This window comes from Gorilla gorilla, chromosome 8 (assembly GCF_029281585.2).
Source record: "Gorilla gorilla gorilla isolate KB3781 chromosome 8, NHGRI_mGorGor1-v2.1_pri, whole genome shotgun sequence".
Classification (NCBI taxonomy): Eukaryota; Metazoa; Chordata; class Mammalia; order Primates; family Hominidae; genus Gorilla; species Gorilla gorilla.
The window spans coordinates 84,783,002-84,802,773 of record NC_073232.2 but is presented as its reverse complement, the minus strand read 5'-3'; the positions used below and the strand labels follow the sequence as shown (position 1 = coordinate 84,802,773).

Below are 19,772 nucleotides of genomic sequence, written 5' to 3'. Positions count from 1 at the left end.
GAGACTAAACCTAATTCTTAGAACAGGAAAGAAAAGATTCCCACAGAGGGAGCAGGTTCAAGTCAAGAGGCAAACACCCGCCATCTACCTGTGTCACAATGCCCTTTTGAAGAAAAAGGGACTAGAGGTCACATATTTGTTTAAAGTCACCATCTGTGCAGCATGCCTGTATCCTGGAGAGTTTAACACACAGAGAAAGCTGGGCATGGTAGATCACGCCTGCAATACTAGCACTTTGGGAGACAGGGGTGGGAGGATCCCTTAGGACAGGAGTTCAAGACCAGCATGGGCAACATAGTGACACCCCACCTCCACAAAAACTCAAAAATTAAAAAACACATACAGAAAATGATGGCGAGCCACCAGAAAAAAAGTCAACGGCTCTCTTCCAGAAAAGATCCTTCACTCTTTGTGCTGTGGTTTCTCTCTACCAGGATGTACAGCACTAAATATTATTTACGACTCAACTGTGGTTAAGAAACCATCTGAAATCCTGGGGTGGGTGAAGCAGCAAGGGGTCAGAACACGGAGATGTGTTGTCTCAGCTCCAGTCTGAATGCTGCTCATGTAAAAGGGACAAGAAATTCAGCAAATGTCAAACCACCACATTCTTCCTTATTTGACCAAATAGTTCAACAAGCATCCAAATATACAACTTGTTGATTTGTGCACTGGCCTGGAATTCCTCTCATCCCATTTCCATCTTCTCAGAACTGTCACGTCTGCACTGCCTGCTGTGTGGTCTCAGTCCCTAGACGGGCTCACTGGCCATCACAAGCAAGGGTAAAGTTCTGGGGGAAGCAGATCCCGTTTATCCAAGACGGAATCCTGGAACTGAAGGCAATGCTTCATCATTGCCTTCAGTCTCATTTTCTGAGTCTCCTCCAGTCAGAGCTGCTTTTGCAGGATATCATTATGTTGCTTTTCCCTGGCTGCAGGTGGAAACTATCTTGTCTAAACTAGTGTGTATACTCATGACGTATTAGCAAAACTCACTTCACTGGGGACAGTATGTACACAAATCTCAGAGGGTAGAAATAACCTATGTATCTTTTTTTTGCAAAGGAGTTTAGAGACTCTATTGAGGAAATAATTCAGGCATAATTAAGTTAAGGGCAGAAAACCCTGTGAAGAGGAACTTAGTGAACAACATGAGCAGACAGATGTACCCTGCCTTAAAATTTCAAAAGCCTTCCATACCCATTCTTTCATTTAGTTCTTAAAATTAAATGTGAAGAACGCGGAAAGAAGGAAAACTGAGGCTGATATGTTTAAATGCCAGAGGCAGTGGGGCAGGATGGGGCTGAGCTAGCTGGGTTGGGCAGGGAAGGCTAGAAAGTCTAAATCCCAAATTCTCTCTACTACAGTATACTCATCTCTCTCTGATTTACCTCCACTGCTTTCAATGACTAGGTTCTTCATTTAGATTTACACATTAAGAGTTCATGAAGTAAACTATATTATATTTTAAAATAAGTTATTGATGGCCCAACTATTAGCCTTTGCACAAAGAACATGTTGGACTAGAGACAGGGTCTTGCTCTGTTGCCCAGGCTGGAGTGCAGTGGTGCAATCATAGCTCACTGCAGCATCAAACTCCTGGGTTCAAGAATTCTGCCACCTCAGCCTCCTGAGTAGCTGGGACTATAGGCACGTACCACCACACCCAGTTAATTTTTAAGTTTTTTGTAGAGACAAGGTCTTGCTATGTTGCCCAGGCTGGTCTCAAACTCCTAGGCTCAAGCAATCCCTGTCTCAGCCTCCCAAAGTGCTCAGATTAAAAGCATGAGCTCATACCTGACCAACTCATTATTTATTATACTAAAATTTTATTAAAATAAACTTTATAAAGATCACTATGTAAGAATCTTTAACTAGACTGTAAAATACGTGGATGTGGGAAATGAAACTTGGACTCTTAAACGTCTACCAAAATGCATGATGTGATTATTTCTCAATACAGAGTAACAATCAGCACATGCTGATGGTGGATGGGCTTGAAAGTATCAGACATAAAAGTATCAAAGCATTCCATCTAAGTCCCAGAAGACAAGATCTAACATGCTAGAACAAGAATACTTTGGGGGATATTTTCAAAGTAATCACAAGAGAGTTAGGCACCATGGCATGTTCCTATAATCCCAGCTACTTGGGAGGCTGAGGTCAAATGAGTTTGAGAACAGCCTGGGCAAAGAGCAAAACCATCTCTTAAAAACAAACCAACCAACTGACCAACAAACAAGACCCACAAGACTAAAAAGACACCAAGGTCACTACAACCAACATTAAAACACCATGATAAACAGCCTCACTCAGCTTGGGCGTTGTGGCTCACAACTGGAATTCCAGCACTTAGGACTGCTTGAGCCCAGAAGTTCAAGACCAGCCTGACAACACAGTGAGACCACGTCTCTAGAAAATATGCAAAAATTAGCCGGGTACGGTGGCACACGCGTGTCGTCCTAGCTACTCGGGAGGCTTAGGTGGGAAGATTGCTTGAGCCCAAGAGTTTGAGGCTGTGATGAGTTATGATCACGCCACTGCACTTCAGTCTCAGTGACAAAGCAAGACCCTGTCTCTAAAAAAATAAGTAAATAAATAAGAGCTTAACTCTAAAATCAAAAAGACTTGGGGTATTTGATGTGTGATAACTGGCACTATTAAATTATAATAAAACTACTGTATAAAAAATAGTAATAGCAAAGATAAAATGCAATCATTTTTTAAAACACGTAGCACACTGCTGGCAGAAATCATCACTGAATATGTAACAGACATTATTTCCTAACAAGAGTCTAAACATTCATCTCCTCCTCCATCATTTCCAGGTAGCTACTCTAGTCTACCCCAGTTTGGAAGCCCATGACCATTTCAGTGGTAGCATTTTCCATCATTTGTGGTCTGTTGTGTGTCTTTTCGGTTAAATGAAAATGATCTGGCCAGTGGTGGTTAGTCTTGGCCAGCACAATAAAGTAAGGGTGGACAGCAGCCCAGAGTTACAAAGCAGCTGCACTTTCAGAGGCCCGAGGCCACCTGGCTTCAGAGCAGTGAGCTGGAGAGGCAGGTGCTGCAAGCTGCTCACCCAACATCCATTCTCTTCTTTCTCCTTACTAGTAAAACCCTGATGTGGCTGGGAGAGGAAATGTACCTATTCGGGATCAAACTACATTCCCCAGCTTCCCTTGAAAACAGGAGCTGAAGATAAAAGACAGTAGTTAAGAGCATGGCCTCTGGAGCCAGAATCCTGGGTTCAAATTCCAGCTCTGCCTCTTCCTAGCGTCATGCTGTTAACTGGCTGTGAGGGGCAACTCATTTAACCTCTTTAAACCTCAATTTCCTCTTTGGTAAAATGTAACCATCCTCACAGATTTACTGTGAAGATGAAATGAATTATTCAGCCCTGTGTGTTGGCACGTAAAAACACTAAATAAATATGAGCTATTTTATTATCATTGTTATCCTTAATTTCTGGTTCACAGAAACTGATGAGTGGCACTTCTGGAAAAGATCCGGAGAAAGAAGCTGACTTAGCCAGAGTTGTAACCCTGAGAGTTGTGACACTGAGGATAGAAACGCATGTTAAGACACTCGCATTCACAGCAGCCTTATTACAACAGCTAGCGTGCATCGACGTGGGAATGGATAAACGAAATGACGTATATACATACAATAAAATACTACTCAGCTTCAAAAGGAAGGAAATCCTGACACACACTACAACACGGATGAGCCTTGAGGACATTATACTAAGTGAAATCAATCAATGGCAAGAAGATAAATACCGATTCGGCTTATATGAGGTAGCTCAAGTAGTCAAACTCATAGAGACAGAAAGTAAAGTGGTGGTTTCCAGGGGCGGGGGAAGAGGGAACTGGGGAGATAGCAGCTGATGGGTACAGAGTTTCAGTTTCGCAAGACGAAAGGCGTTCTGGAAATTAATGGTGGTGGTGAATGCACAACAACGTGAGCACACTTACTGCTGCTGAACTAAACGGCTTAAAAATGGCTACAGTGGTAATTATTAGGTATATTTCACCATGATTTAAAATGATAACAACAATAAAATACAGATTAAGGATGGTTGAATAAAAAGGAGGTGGTGATGCTGACAACACTCTGAGGCGACCATATGATCTTTGGACTTCCAATCCCCAGACTTAATGAGAGAAAATAAAACTCTGGCTTGTTTAAGCCACAAGTATTTGAGTCTGTGCTACAACCAAGACAATTTCTTACAGATCAAGGCATGGAGATAAGCAAGCAAGGAGTGTCTGCTTTCATCTATTTGGCTTCCCAGTGACAGAAAATAATACATCCTTTGTAACATCTTTGGAAATGCTCCCATCTTCAGATCAATACCTAACTTGTTCAGTCTTATAGTTCCCAACAACTGATTTTGTCAGGATAGCACCCTCAAAGTCAACCCACAGTGGCCAAAGAGTGCGAGGAGGAGCCCAGTGCCTCCCAAAAGGCTAAGAGCAGAACTAATTGAGACAACTGCAAATAAACACCAATAGATATTCAGGCCAAGGCTGCTATTCCAGCTGACAAAGACTGTCAGTACTGAAGACAAAAGGAAAACAACAATCCATGAGTCAGAACTGATTTTCATTTTCTCTTCATTGTTTCTGATGCTATTTGGGTACTCTCCAGTTGGTGATGGCTTCATGCACTTTCTATTATGTTGGCTGTTAATAAGAGCTTTCTCTCTAATCAGACGGCTGTCCACCAGCTGTGTGTATAGACAACGGTGGAAGACACTTCTAAAGGGAGAGGTCTTTTCCCTTTGCTGACCAGACTAAATGGAAACTGGATAAAAATGTTGCTTTCATGACTCAGAGAACGTCTGTCTTACAAGATAAATAATGTTTAAAGAAATTCTGTCAAATAGACGGGAGTGTAGCCAAAGAGTAAAGCATAGAACTTTGAGAATAAAAGATAATAAGACCTGCATGGATAAAACTAATTTGAATGTGGGACCTTCTGAAAAAGGAGTTCCACAGGAAAAATGCTATATAAATTTTTCTGTTTGTTCATTAAAATTAAGAAAGATAAAATCTTAGTGGTAACCCATTTAAAGACTGTAATGGTATCTAACTATTACCAAAATTACCAAACAATAGCTAACTGGTTACATGGTCTACCTTTTTAAAACTAATAATTAGTTCATAATACTTTATTACTGAAAATATAAAAGAAAATCAAAATTGTGTCACAGTAGGAAAAACATATAAGTCTACACTTTCCTGGGAAATACACTTTCAGAAATAATTCCAGTTAAAATGTTTCCGAATGCAATAACCGGAGAGTACATCATACACAGAATGACTCACGAAATTAAAAATGCACGTACAAATAAAAAGTTCACATTAATAGTTTGAACATACCAAGGACTTTATGTCCCTTTGGATAGACATGAAAGATGGACACTGTTGCCCTGAAAAACAAAGATATCCGCAAATCATAGTATATTACAATTTTTTTGGAAGTCATGGGAATAGAAGCATTCACGAATCTTGGAAAAAACAAACCCTGGGAAAACACAGTCTGGAAATGTACGCGAGTACATAGTGGGGGCTCCTGATTACGTGTTATAATGGTTAAATGTCACAATATTGGAAAAGAAAAGCTTCCTAAAAGGGTAATTTTGGCCAGGCATGGTAGCTGACACCTGTAATCCCAACACTCTGGGAGGCAGAGGTGGGAGGATCACTTAAGGTCAGGAGTTCAAGACCACCCTGGATAACAAAGTGAGAAACCATCTCTACAAATGAATGAATGAATGAATGAATGAATGAATGAATGAATGTGCATGCCTGTGGTCCCAGCTACATGGGAGGCTGAGGCAGGAGGCTGCAGGGAGCCATGCTTGCTCTACTGCACTCTAGCCTGTCCGACCTGGGTGACAGAGCAAGATCTTGTTTAAAAAAAAAAAAAAATGGCAGGGCTGGGGGCAATTTTAAAGCTTGGACTTTGACAAAACAATTTACTGACTATAAGTACTTTTCTTGTTCTGTAAGCATGAGAGAAGACTGGAACTAGGCAGCTAATTTAGAGTAGCTAATGCCACGAAGATCCTTAACCCACAGATACCTCTAGGAAGGTCGTGTTCAGCAGGACAACTCCCAACATACAAGAGAAAGGCAGAGACAGTGAATGACAGTCTCTCACCATGGAGGGTAAGAAGTGATCCTACAGGCAGCAAAGTCAATCACCAAATTTATTTTTCCTGCAACTTTTGTTAAGTACTTACAAATTAATTCCTTATATCCTAATAGCTACAATCCTTTGTGAGAATCTGCAATTAGGATTCACCTAATGTCACCTAAAACGTCATTTCTATTGCTCAAAAACTATGGAAATCTGGCACGGGTTTTGTGCTTGTGTTTGTATCACAGTGCCACAAAAAAACTCTGCTTCTTAAAACAGGGATATGCGATGTTCTCAACTTGAACAAGCATTAGCATCAGAGATGCTAGCCACACCTGCATCATATAGAAATATTCAAGTATATCACAGAGTGCTGGGTAACCCTTCAAAATAGGTCCAGTTGACACCTACTGACTAATCACTCCATGTAGCCAAGACCAGGAGGACTTTCTGACCTCTCAGCAGGAACAATGTTGACCACATCATTCTAATTAATTAAAAACACATCCTTGCTTTAATGGCTTTAGTGACTGCACTCTTTTGGTTTTCCTCCTCTCTCTGCAGTGGCCTCTTCTCAGTTACCAACAGCTCCTTCCTCCGCCCCATTCCTGCCCTGAGCACCAGTGATATTCAAAGGGGCCTTAGAACTCTCTCTGGCCACCTTCTATTATTCCTTCCCTCTATATGCACTTCCCAGACCATCTGTTACACTCACACTGCCATGGTTGCAAGCACCACCTGACATGTCTTTGATTTCCAAATCTCTACAGTACCAGCCCTTCCCCCTCTTCCACCCTCCAGTTCCCTCCAGGTAGACATATCACAGGCTTATGACACGCAACATGTCACATGTCCTCCAAATAGGATCCTCTTCCAGTATTTACTAGCCGGTGTGTGACTATCCACCCAGCTGACCAGGCTAAAACTGTGGCAATTCTTTCTTATTGTTCTTTCTCCTTTCTTTCTTTTTTTTTTTTTAACATCAAATCAAATAAGCAAGTCCCCTAGAGTCTACCTGAGAAATACATCTATATGTCTGTGTCCCTACGGCTACCTCCATCACTGGCCACAATTTTTACAAAAGCTGCCTCACAGTTCCTGACATCACTCGGGTCTAGCCCTTCAGTTCACTCTACACACTGTGGTTAGAGGAATCTCTTAATTTTCTAAACACTGTAAACTTTATCAAGCTATTCTCTTGAATGGCTACCCACTATCTTTAGGAGCAGAGTCAAGCCATATCAAGAGTCATTTATGAGAGGCCACCTGCCTCTCCAATGCCTCCAGGTTCCTCATCCCACCCTCGCAAACCGAGAGGATTTCCACCATCTAAATGGTGTTTTTCAAATTTTGTTTTGGAACTCACTGAAGACCTGAAATTGATTTAGTGGCACTTACTTACCATTTAAAAAAAATGAATTGCAGACTATTAGTATCAACAGCAGCAGCTAATACCCACAAAGTACTTACTTTGTACCAGGAGGAGTTCTAAAATGCTTTGTATCTATTAATTCCCATTAGCTTCAAAACAACCCTGTGAGGCAGGTACCATTATTATCCACACTTCACAACTGAAAAAAGTAAAACACAAAGAGGTTAATTAACTGGCCCCACATACAAGGCTGGTGAGCATACAGCTGGGATTTGAACTCAGGACATCTAAATTTAGAGTTTAGGTTCTTAGCCACTACCCTATGCTGCTGCTCGATAAATACATCACACTCCATCACACTGAGAAGGGCAGGATCACTTGTTCTGTGAAATGTTTATTTTAGCTATCTGTGCCCATACCTGTACACAAGGTTGCAAGGTAGGATGTATTTCTTCTTACAGATGATATCAAAAAAGGTTAAATCCCACTGATGCAAAACACTCCTTTTTCCCCTTTGAGTTCAGAGAAAGAAGTCAAAACCTCTTTCAGACCTCAGTTTTAATGTCATTTTTCAGAAGAAGGCAGATGGCTTCTAGTCTGTGCTAGGCCCATTTGTGGCAAGTTCCCACAATTTCCCCATCTCCGTTTCACGAGGTCCTGGAGCACGACCTACTTACTCAGTGACTGCCATGTCTCCTGTATCCACCACTAAATCCCCAACACCTCTAACAGTGCCAAGGATGTAGTAGGCACTCCAGTAAATATTTGTTGAATGTATGAAACAAATGGTTTTACCTCTCAATTACTAAAATCATCACACCTGCTCCACAACCAAGTTTTTAAAAAAAAAATCCACCTGCCCATCATTAGAAACCATTTTTGCCAGGTGAAAAATAAAACGCTCAGAATTTATTTTACTGCCCAGGTGAATTTGTGTGTGTGTGTGTGTGTGTGTGTGTGTGTGCAAGGCAGGTAAAATTTTATGTGAATGTGTTCTGCCTAAGTGATTATCAATGCTTTGCCACTGTGCTCAAAGTAACATCAGGCAACTGGCTATTGCTACGGGCTAGAAAGAACATCAAAGGAAAATTTCCATCCTGTTAGAGTACCTACTTGCAGTTGATCTAAACTTTACTTTCTCAAAATTGTTCCAGAATCAAGACATCCTGAGATAAATTAAACAGATGTCATCACTTTCTCAATTAAGAAAATGATTTTATTCTTGACACTGAGCTTAAGACCTCCATTCCAAAAAAAAAAAAAAAGGAAAATATTTTTACTACTATAAAAGGAGATAAAATTTTTAAAAAGGAAAGAAATCTGAAATTCTAGGAATAGAAAAGTTCAACTTGGGATGTTTTCCTAATAGCTAAAATCGGCTATAAGAGCAGGAATTCGATAAAATGTTTTTTTTTCCCCTCTACAATCTTTAGTGGAAATTTACAAAGGTCAGGTTTGAGGATCCCAGACAGATATGAGACAGGTGATGCTGAGCTTGAATAGCCTCCCAAGGAGCAAAGCCCTGAGAGGTGAGCCAGTCTACCCACCAAGGATCAGGCAATTGTGATCTGGGCGGCACTGACGGCATGGGTTGAGGTGGAGAGGAAGACAAGGAAACAGAGAAATGAGCAGAGGATGCAAAAACTGCTAACACAGTCTGCAGAAAAGAAGAATGACCTCATAATTGTTTTGATAGGGAAAAATAAGAGGCAGCAATGGTGGAGCAACATAGAGGTACAAGGTGGCATGCAGTAAGGAAAGGGGAAAATGAGGGTGGGAACAGGAAGAGGCAGAGAATGCGCAGCACAGAGCCACCTGGAAGGAAGAGAGCTGGAGGAAAGAGGGCATTGTTCTAAAATCATCCTCGTTTGTGTTCTGGAGCAGGGACGGCTGCCATCGCATCTACACAGACAGGTCTGAGAGTCTGAAGAGGGAGAGGAATGAGACAGCTGGTAAGTTTTTCATTAGCAGTAAAAATCCTTAAGAATTATTTTGGTGCCAGGCATTGTGTTCCATGCCTGTAATCTCAGCACTTTGGGAGGCCGAGGTGGGAGAATCACTCGAAGCCAGGAGTTGGAGACCAGCCAGGGCAACAAAGTGAGTCCCCATCGCTACAAAATTTAAAAAAAAAAAAAAAGAATTATTTTGGGAAGAGAAGAGACCATAGACAGAGAAAGCTATAGAAATCAAGTAGGAATAAAACGTGAAAGTCAGTTTCAAAAAATACTAACTTCTGCATTTTCAAGCTAGTAACATGTGAGTGCTTTTTTCCATAGCACTCACAATAGCAATGCCATGTCGCATAGCAATCTTGGCTCCCACATAGGTTTTAGGGGTGGCAAAACCTACCCGGAAGGGTAAGAAGGCTCAGATGGTGCAGGAGAGTGTTAGGAACACGGCCTTTGAGGTTGACCATTGTTCAAATTCGGTGTGACTCTACCACCAATTACCTTGTGACCTTGGTAAGTTCTTCTCCACACCTTTATGTTTTAGTTTCTTCATTCATAAAACAGGGCTAAAATTAGTACCTTATAGGGTTATTATGAGGTGTAAAGGGGTTATTGAAAACAATGTTCTCTGCAGTGTCCACCAGTATCAACATGCAATGAATGAATGCTGACTGCTAGCCACAGTATTGGCTACATGAGAAATAGCTTATTGTTTGCCTTAAAAAGTCAGAATGACCAACATACCACCTAACAAAATCAGAAATGGAATAAAAACTGATAATAGATCATCCTCTAAATTAGCCAGGACAGTGGAAATTGAGAAACCTTAATATAGCAAGTTAGAAAAATTTTGTAGTTGGTTTCCATCACTTTAAAGTATCTGTTCAGTTCATTTCAAAGTATCTGTTCCTTTGTATGAGCAGAGACTGTAAAGTTCTTCATTTCCTTTTTTTAAAAAAAGACTAACATCGTTAGATAATATTGTCATTATAAAAGAAATGGAAGGCACAATATAAATATTATAAATGTCATGGGAGAAGAAACTAAGAAGGTGAGGTTGTCAGCCTGTCAAGGCGTACCTCAGATTCCAGGCCCCAGGTGTGGGCTGGGCCCTGGTGCCTCTGGAGAAATGTGTGGATACCTAGCAGCGGTAGTGAAAGGGAAAGCCCAAGAGCGCCTCCAGTGGGCGAGGCAGAGGTTGTCTGTAAGAGGCCCATGGCTGGGGCCTTCAGAAGGGAGGCCTTCCACCCGCTCATTTGCTCTGCAGCAGCTGCCCACAAAGCTTGTAAGGAGTAAAACCAGTTTTGACTTCTTTAGAAACAGAATCTTACACAACTCCTAGACTCTGACGTTTTCAGGCGTAGGCAGACATGAAAGGGCAATTTTAACACAAACTCTTTGCTTAAATCTATCACCACTCAACTATACAATCCTCAGCCTGAAAACAGGGAATTTCCCAACATGGAATGTTTAATCTGGTAATCATAATTATCTTTTCTGACAGTCTTATGTAGAGAATACTTAAATCATGGCTGGGCACAGTGGTGCACGCCTGCAATCCTAGTAGTCTGGGAGGCCAGGCAGGAGGATCACTTGAGGCCAGGAGTTTGAAAATACCCTGGGCAATAAAGTGAGACCCCGTCTTTACAAAAAGTAAAAAATTTAAAAAAATAGCTGGGCATGGTGACATGCACCTATAGTCCCAGCTACTCAGGAGACTGAGGCAGGAGAATCACCCAGGAGTTCAAGGTTGCAAGGATCATGTTACTGCACTCCATCCAGCCTGGGTGACAGAGCAAGATCCTGTCTCTAAAAAAATTTTTTTATTAAAAAAATTCAAAATTAAGCTGGGCACGGTAGCTCACGCCTGTAATCCCAGCACTTTGAGAGGCCCAGGTGGGCGGATCATTTGAGGTCCAGAGTTGGAGACCAGCGTGGCATACATAGTGAAACCCCATCTCTACGAAATTAGGTGGGTGTGGTGGCTCATGCCTGTAATCGCAGCTACTTGGGAGGCTGAGGGAAAACTGACTGAAGCCAGGAGGCAGAGGTTGCAGTGGGCTGAGATCGCGCCAGTGCACTCCAGCCTGGGTGACAGAGCAAGAATGTCTCAAAAAAAAAAATCAAAATTAATTTTTTTTAATTTACAAAAATCATCTATGGCTATTTAATAAACCAGGCCAGGCGTGACAGCTCACGCCTGTAATCCTAGCACTTTGGGAGGCCAAGGCAGGGGGATCACAAGGTCAGGAGTTTGAGACCAGCCTGACCAACATGGTGAAACCCCATCTCTACTAAAATTACAAAATTAGCCAGGTGTGGTGGTGCATGCCTGTAATCCCAGCTACTCGGGAGGCTGAGGCAGGAGAATCGCTTGAATCTGGGAGGCGGAGGTTGCAGTGAGCTGAAATCGTGCCGTTGCACTCCAGCCTGGGCAACAAGAGCAAAACTCCATCTCAAAATAATAATAATAATAATCCAAATACCATGATGTAGATCCATGGAGCATGAAAGGCTGCTCTTTGGGGACTGTGTGTGCAGTCACAGGTATGTACATATACAAAGGCAGAGACAGCAGTGACACTGCCTTCCAAAGATGGGAACGCCAGCACTGTCCTGGTATGAAGACTTGTCATAAATTGCAAAATTACCCCCAACAGAAGTTTCCAGCATACACTATTCACCGCTGATTCCAAAAGTTTTTTTTTTTTTTGAGACGGAGTCTCGCTCTGTCCCCCACACTGGAGTGCAGTGACGCCATCTCGGCTCACTGCAAGCTCCGCCTCCTGGGTTCACACCATTCTCCTGCCTCAGCCTCCCAAGTAGCTGGGACTACAGGCGCCCACCACCACGCCCGGCTAATTTTTTTTGTATCTTTATTTAGTAGAGACGGGGTTTCACCATGTTAGCCAGGATGGTCTCGATCTCCTGAACTCGTGATCCGCCCACCTCGGCCTCCCAAAGTGCTGGGATTACAGGTGTGAGCCACCGCGCCCAGCTCAAAAGTTTTATTTATTCATTCACTCAACACTGTTTTAGTCTGGATTTAATCACAAGCAGACCCTGGGACGAGGATTCAGGACAGTGGTTTAAGGGAAGAAACACTTGGGAGAGAAGTGGAGATGCCACAGTGGGGAGGAAAGGCTGTCACAAAGGGATGTTACTGAGCCTGTGAAAGTGTGGGTATGGGGAACACAACCCCACAGGCAAACTCTGGGAGCAGGGTAGGGGCTGCTGCCTCTCGACCTGAAATGCACACAGGAATCCCCAGGGTTGTTAAGCAGCACATTCTAATGTCAGCAGATGTGGGCAGGGCCTGGGATTCCACATTTCCAAGCTCCTGGTCTGAGGGTGAAGAGTGCAGACCTTATGACTTAGTGCTACAAACCCAAGGGCCATGGGGACTGGGGTACATTTACACTGGCGCTGAAGGCTGCTCCAACGTGTTATTCCTGGACACATCCAGCAGGCACAGATGGAAACACAGAGCTGCCTTCCAAGACTTCAGAGAGGCCTCAGACACAGAGGCAGAGAATGGCCACTGAAGGGGTTTGGCAATGGGCATCTGTTACACTTACTGGGCACTGATGATGGACGCATCATGCAGTCTGCCAGGGATACAGCAGGGGAAAAATGGGTTAACATTCTCTGTCAATGTCAATGTATATTTACATCAAATGAGTGGGATCTATCATAGCTCAGGTAGGAGTGCAAATGTGAAAAATGATGCCAAAAAGTGGGTTAGAAAAGTGTCAGGGTGAGAGGGAGCAGAGTTTGCAATTTTGGCTAGACCCTCTAAAAAGCTGACTCTTGAATAAAGATGTTAAAGGTGCAAGAGTGAACCTAGGAATACCTGAGAAAAGGCTATTCCAGGTAGAGGCAGGATCAAGGGAAAAGGCTCTAGTGGACCCGGTAGGTTCAGGGAAGAGTAAAGTTACTGAAGGAAAGAGCGGTAGGGACAAGGTCAAAGAGGTTGGGGTGAGGGACCAAGTTCTGTAGGGCCCTAAGGATTTGGTTTTTGCTCTGAGTGGTGCCGAGGGCTACTGGGGGGTTGAACAGAGGAGGGAAAAGTGACTTCTGGATGTGGTGGTGAGAATAAACTGCAGGAAGCAGGGGTTGAGGCAGGGAGCACAGTGAGAGGGCTACTGCCTAAGCCAGGAAGAGAGCACACAGAGCTTGGACCACTGGGGCACAGCAACAGCAGCGGTGGGGGCTGAAAAGTAGGATTGCAGATGTGTACCAAAAACAGAGCTAATGGACTTTTGCTTTTATACATTCTTAAACTGGTTGTGGGGCATAAGGGAAAATCAGGTGTCAAGGATCACTCCAAAGCTTTGGATCTAACCAACTGAGAAGACAGAACTGCCATTATCTGAGAAAGGGAAGGCTCGCAGGAGCAGTTTGTGGGGAGGGGGAATCCAGCAGTGAGTTGGGAGCGTGTGAAGTTTCAAGTGTCTGGTTGATCTCCAAGTGAATGTGTCAAGAAGATGGTTGCAACTACAAATGAAGAGTACCAAGAAAATGTCCAGGCAGGAGAGGTGAATTTGAGAGTCATCTGCCTATAGGCTGTATTTGGATCACAAAGGCTGTTTCCTGAGAATATCAAAATTCTGTGTTACCAAAAAGAGAAAAGAAAAAAAAAAGGACTTCGGACTGAGCCCTGGGGCACAAGACCTGGAGGACAGAGTATGGCACAGAATTAGCAAAGGAGACAAGACAGGGTAGGCCAGGGAGGAGGAGGGAAAGCTGGCAAAGGTGATCTCAAAGGAGAGCCATGATTAACATGTTGGGTACTGCCAGTGGACCACGATGAGGGATGAAAATGGACCCCGACTTCCCAAGGAAGAGGAACTGGTGCCCTGGACGAGAACAGGATTTGCTGAGTGGAAGGGGTGAAGGATTCACTGAAGCAAGTTCAAGAGAGAATGGGAAAAAAGAGACAGCAAATATATCAAAGGGTCTGCTGTGGTGGGCAAGAGGACATGAGATCGTAGTTGGAGAGTAAGTAGGGCTAAGAGAGAATTTTCTCTAAGAGGGAGGAGGCAACAGCATGGTGCAAAACAATGTGAATGATCCTGTAGAGAGAAGAGCAATGCCAGGGGCAGTGGCTCATGCCTCATCTCAGCATGCTGGGAGGCAGAGGCCAGAGGATTGCTTGAGGCCAGAAGTTTGAGACCAACCTGGTCAACAAAGTGAGATCCCACCTCTATATAAAATTTAAAAAGTAGTAGGCACAGTGGTGCACGCCTGTAGTCCCAGCTACTGGGAAGGCTGAGGTGGGAGCATCACTTGAGCCCGGCAGTTCAAGGTGCAGTGAGGCATGATTGCACCACCGTACTCCTGCTGAGCAAGACCCTGTCTCCAAAAAAAAAAAAAAAAAAAGGCAGTCACAGATGGATCAGATGGATTTAGAAGAGAGAAGAAATAATTAAACATTGTTGGGGCAATGTCCTGCAAGAGGGAAGAGAGGACCAGAATGGTTTTTTGGGAGCTTGGCCTTGGCTTACAGCATGGGATGGAGGTGGGGGCAGAGGTTCAACCATCTCCCCCACCCCCCCGAAGAAGAAAAGAGTAGTCATCGATGATGCAGAAAGAATTATGAATTGCCTGCAGGAGGCAAGAGAGGACCAGAATGGTTTGGCTCTTGGCTTAAAGCATGAGATGCAAGTGGGGAAAAGGATCAACCATCCAAAAAAAAAAAAAAAAACTGCAAGCAGAGAGGTTAATAGGAGACCTGGTTATTTCACTATGATCCAAAATTTAATCTGATTTTAGTCTTTTGCTTCTAAATTGGCTATTATTAAACATAGGTCAGACGAAAACCATTCAACGCTCAATTAGGAAAGAGGTCCCCCAGTGAATTCTTTAAAAGATTGTCAGGACAAAACAGTTACCTTTATATACTAATTTGTGGCTTGATACAAGTACATTTAGGAATAACATGTACTTGATCTATTATATTTAATGTAAACAATATGGAACCTTAATGGTAACAAGTAAAAGCATTCACAAGGAATATTTCCAACATATGTTGTGGTGAATATCATTAGCTGAGCTTGTCTTCTAAGTGCATTTTTCAATGGTGCGATAGTATTTATTTACCCTGTGTTATTAGAAAGTGAATAGTCAGTAGCCTTCAATTTTCACATCAATTGCAGAAAAAAGATTCCATTTTCCACACAGCCTGGAATTGAAATTGACTTAGCATCTCAGAACTGTCAAGAATTTCTTTTGTGAATAGGTTTGCTTTAGAGAGACTATCAAGTAGGTGTCATCCTTGACACCTGCATTCTATATTCATGCCACAGGTCTATGGAAAAGAAACGTTAAAGAATGTCAGAAAAGGTCTGAGAGAGGCCCGGCCGTCATGCTTTGTGCCTCCTCAGCTTCCTCTGCATTCAGCCTGGGTGCTGTGGATGTCAGAGGTTCTCTATTTAAAACTGCTAACCAGGAAAAGAAGAATACTTGAAGAATATGATATCAGCTACCTTAGAACTTGTCTTTGCTAGCAGGTCAGTTGGATATTTATTTTCCTGTGTTAAAAATGGGAACCTCTGTTTCAATTCAAATTAATAGAAGCATACATTAAGTCCTTAGGATTTACAAATTCAGAACTCACTCCAAGGAAACCTCCCAGGGTGTATAATCACAAAACAGAGCTGTTCTTTGTCCAGGTGACAAACAAGAAAGCAAATAAAATTATGTAAAATCTCACTGTGTTTCATTTGGAGAAGCATTGTTTTCTATGTGCTTACTTTAACTGTATTCCTTAAATCATCAGCAGATTGCACAGGATGCCACTTGATGTACCAATGTGAAACTGGTTACATTAATCCCCATGGCAATTAGGCCCAAGTCATAAAAAACTAGCATGACAAATAAACACTCTTCTGTGTGTCTCCTTACTAGAACTGAGGGCTTTCACTTGGGCGGGGGCGAGGGTAGAACTGCAAACTGCTTTCAAGTCAGAGCAGAGGTCAAGCCTTCTCACAGGCACTCAACCCAATCCACAATACCCTTTATCAGATGGTTTTCAAGACTTCAGTTATTTATTTTTATTTATTTATTTTTTTTAATAGAGACAGGGCCTTACTGTGTGGCCCAGGCTCGTCTCGAACTCCTGTGCCGGGAATTACAGGTGTGAGCCAATGAACCCAACCCATGTTTATTTTCAGTAAGAATGCAATGCTAACATTTTCAGGAAAAAGAGCTAACTAAATATACAGTCTCTGTCTCAAATCCTGGGAAGCCATGAATAATGAAACTGTGAATTAAGGCTTCTTACAAGAGAGAAGGCTTCAAACCACAGTAAGGACCATTGGAGATCCACCTGCACTAGCATTGGATCTGTGATTCGAACACTTGGCCGGGCAGACTCTTTCCAGAAACATTTATGAAACAGTGTGTGCTCTCTCGACACGTGGTCTCAGCAAACCTTGGGATTACTATGTGCCAAAGTAGCTCTGCTTTTATCACACGGGAAGACCCTGCTGGTTCAGCCATCTAAGCACAGAAATTTATTTTCCTACACCACCGCCCCCCGCAAACCACCCATTTTTGGTCTAAACTCTGTAATCCACAAAGGGACTGAAACCTTTGCCAAAAAGGCCCTTTCAAACTGGTCCATCTGGTCATGAATCTATCCTGCATCTCATCCCTGATGGGTGACTGTACCAGCTCACACACCTCTTTGCCTCTGCCCTGAATCACCTGTAACATCTGCCTGTGTCGCAAAGTCACTGGTGGTTATACAACACAACCAAATGGGTGGTGGCCCTTTACAGAATCTTGAAAACTCTGATTCTAATATCCAATGGGTGTGTGCTGATGATTTCTGAATACGCCAGCAGTGAGAGGACTATGGTTTTCCACTATGAAAAGGGGCCAATAAAGAAAGGAAAGAGAAAAAAACACGTCTCTGCCTTTTCAAGCGTAATTTAAACCCCAAGCTTGAAATCAAGATCCAAAAGTTCCAAATGGATTAATAAAGAAATTACTAAACCATCAAACTGCTGATGTCGTAAACAAAATTCGTCAACAGCCACTAAGAATTCATTAAAAGTAAATTTATTGTTTGTTTAAAAAAAACAACAACTGTGCAATATGTGCTGTTCAAGACATGTTTTGAATCGCTTTGTTGTTCATCTCTTCTCGGGCTTCAGTTTGGCAAGGCTAAATGAGAGACACGGTACAGACACACAGTTAGTACAGGTGAGGAAAGCAACAAGAATCTGTGTTTGTTCTTTTCTCAAACGCCTAAGATGTATAATCCAAACTACGACATTCAGTTTTTAAAACCTGATTATGTTCATTGTGTTCTGAAAATGATCATATTCTAAAAAGGAAAAGAGAGCAATATATCTGATTTCAACCAAACAAGGTTACAAACTAAATTATCTATTTCCTCTTCAAAACTGAATAAAACAATGCTTCGGGGACCCAGGTAATCATTTTAAATGTAATTGGAGGATTCAATTTTAATGGTAATATTGCAACATTTCTTTTGCTTTAGCTTTCTGCAGTGATAGGTTCTCAGCTATCACATATGGACAACAGCTAGAAATAAATCCGAGACATGTACAATAAGGTCACGTCTAAGAACCTTCAGTTTTAGAGTACATACAATTCTATGATATTCAAACGATAACAGTTCCAATTTTGCAGCAAAACAATATCAAATTACACTTACTCTAGGGCTCACAAAAAGAGAGCACATGATTTTAACTTCTTAATATCTGAGAATACAATATTTTATTATCTTGCTGGTTATTTCAATTTGGAGATTAAAAACTAAGGCAAAACCATGTTGCTTAAGAAGGCTGCTTTCCTTTAAAAACGAACACATTTAAAACATTAAAAAACATATCTCCCTCCTCCTAAAGTACATACTCAATTTCCTCTTTCGTGACAATTTCATACAATTGAAGAATTCTCAGAAATATCCTCCAGTATTAAATTTGAATAGCCGAGTGTCTGAGAATCAAACATACACAGACTCAAACTTTGTGCTCTCCGCTCTGCTCTGCAATCTGCACACAGAATGATTACATTTACAAGTCATGTTTACCTGTTTTGTAAGCACACTCAGGTTTCTTAGATACAAAGCCATTTTAATTAAGGTGATAGAAGCTCCTTGTGTGCAAAAGATGTAGTATGTATGAGGAGAAATTAATGCAAACAGGAAAAACTTTGCATTTGTTATTTGATTCCTTATAGATTTAAATTTCTGATTTAAGACTTGCATTAAGGCGGCTTTTGTAGTTCATATACTCCATAATTTATAAACAGAAGAGTGATTCATATGACTCACATTCTTTCCTAGAGCTGTTTATTAATAATTAAATCATCTTTGTGACTACCATTCAATGTGTCAAACAGAAAACCATGCTATCTGTATATGCCAATGACTAAAAATATCAACTCAAGATACCATCATTTCCTCTGGTAGAGTTTTTAAAACAAGGCCTATCTATTTGACTCTCATCATATTTAACCAAATATCACAGACAACCTGCTGGGGTAGGAATAGTGTATGAGTGGGAGTTGCAGGGAGGCAACAGGATGATGGCGGTAGGACAGGATGGTAGAGGGAGGAGAGCCTGTGAGCCTGTTTTTAAAGGAAAACATATTACTTCCTCAAGCAGACTAAAGAGAACAAGCTCATGTGCTGCTATATTTACCTACAAAACTAGACTCCCAATACCGAATGTCCCTTAGCCTTTTGTTTTCTGAGCTACGAGATAGAAAGAAAAGCATCACACACACAGACACACCCCTACTTTATACTTCAGGCCTGCATGGTCCTCCCTACTTGAACCCTCTTGCAAACCGTACTAAGAAATATATATGCACATGAATGTTCTGATTAAGCTGTTTAAAAGCAGCACTGCTAAGGAAACCACATCCTAGTTTTCTTAAAAGAACAAAGAGAAAGGAAGAGACCAATTTTTAAATCTTACTGTAGTCCCCTATGTTGTTAGGAGAAAAAAAAAAAAAAGAAGGAAACATAAAAGAATCAATCTGAGGGTATACTCATCTCAAACAATCAGATCCAGAAGGTATGGAAGGAAGGTAGTTTAAAAGAATGTTTTGAAAAATCTCACAATGCTTTAACAGTCTTCTCAAAGACTAATGACTATCCTCATCGTGTGAAGGAAGGATCAAGAGCCAACATTCAATAACAAAAAAGCTTATTTCGTGTTTAATATATTATTCTGAACTCATATTCAAGGGGCAATATGTGGCAACCCATTGGGAAAGGGCTGGCGCAGTGGTTTGCAATCTGATAGAACCCAGCCATG

General features: G+C 41.9%; 1 protein-coding gene across 42 annotated transcripts in view; it reads right to left on the bottom strand.

The window, feature by feature from the left end:
* Positions 1-19,772, bottom strand: part of PARD3 (par-3 family cell polarity regulator) — a 705,875-nt gene that overhangs the window by 184,860 nt on the left and 501,243 nt on the right. For 3 of the 42 annotated variants that reach the window (XM_031015308.3, XM_063710184.1, XM_031015310.3), the window contains one exon: positions 17,523-17,643. The exons of the other annotated variants lie outside the window; for them this stretch is intronic. In XM_031015308.3, coding sequence (XP_030871168.1) covers positions 17,613-17,643 — 31 coding nt within the window. In that variant the 3' untranslated portion in view covers positions 17,523-17,612. Of the gene's footprint in view, positions 1-17,522; positions 17,644-19,772 lie in introns of those variants that run through there. 42 annotated transcript variants of the gene reach the window in all.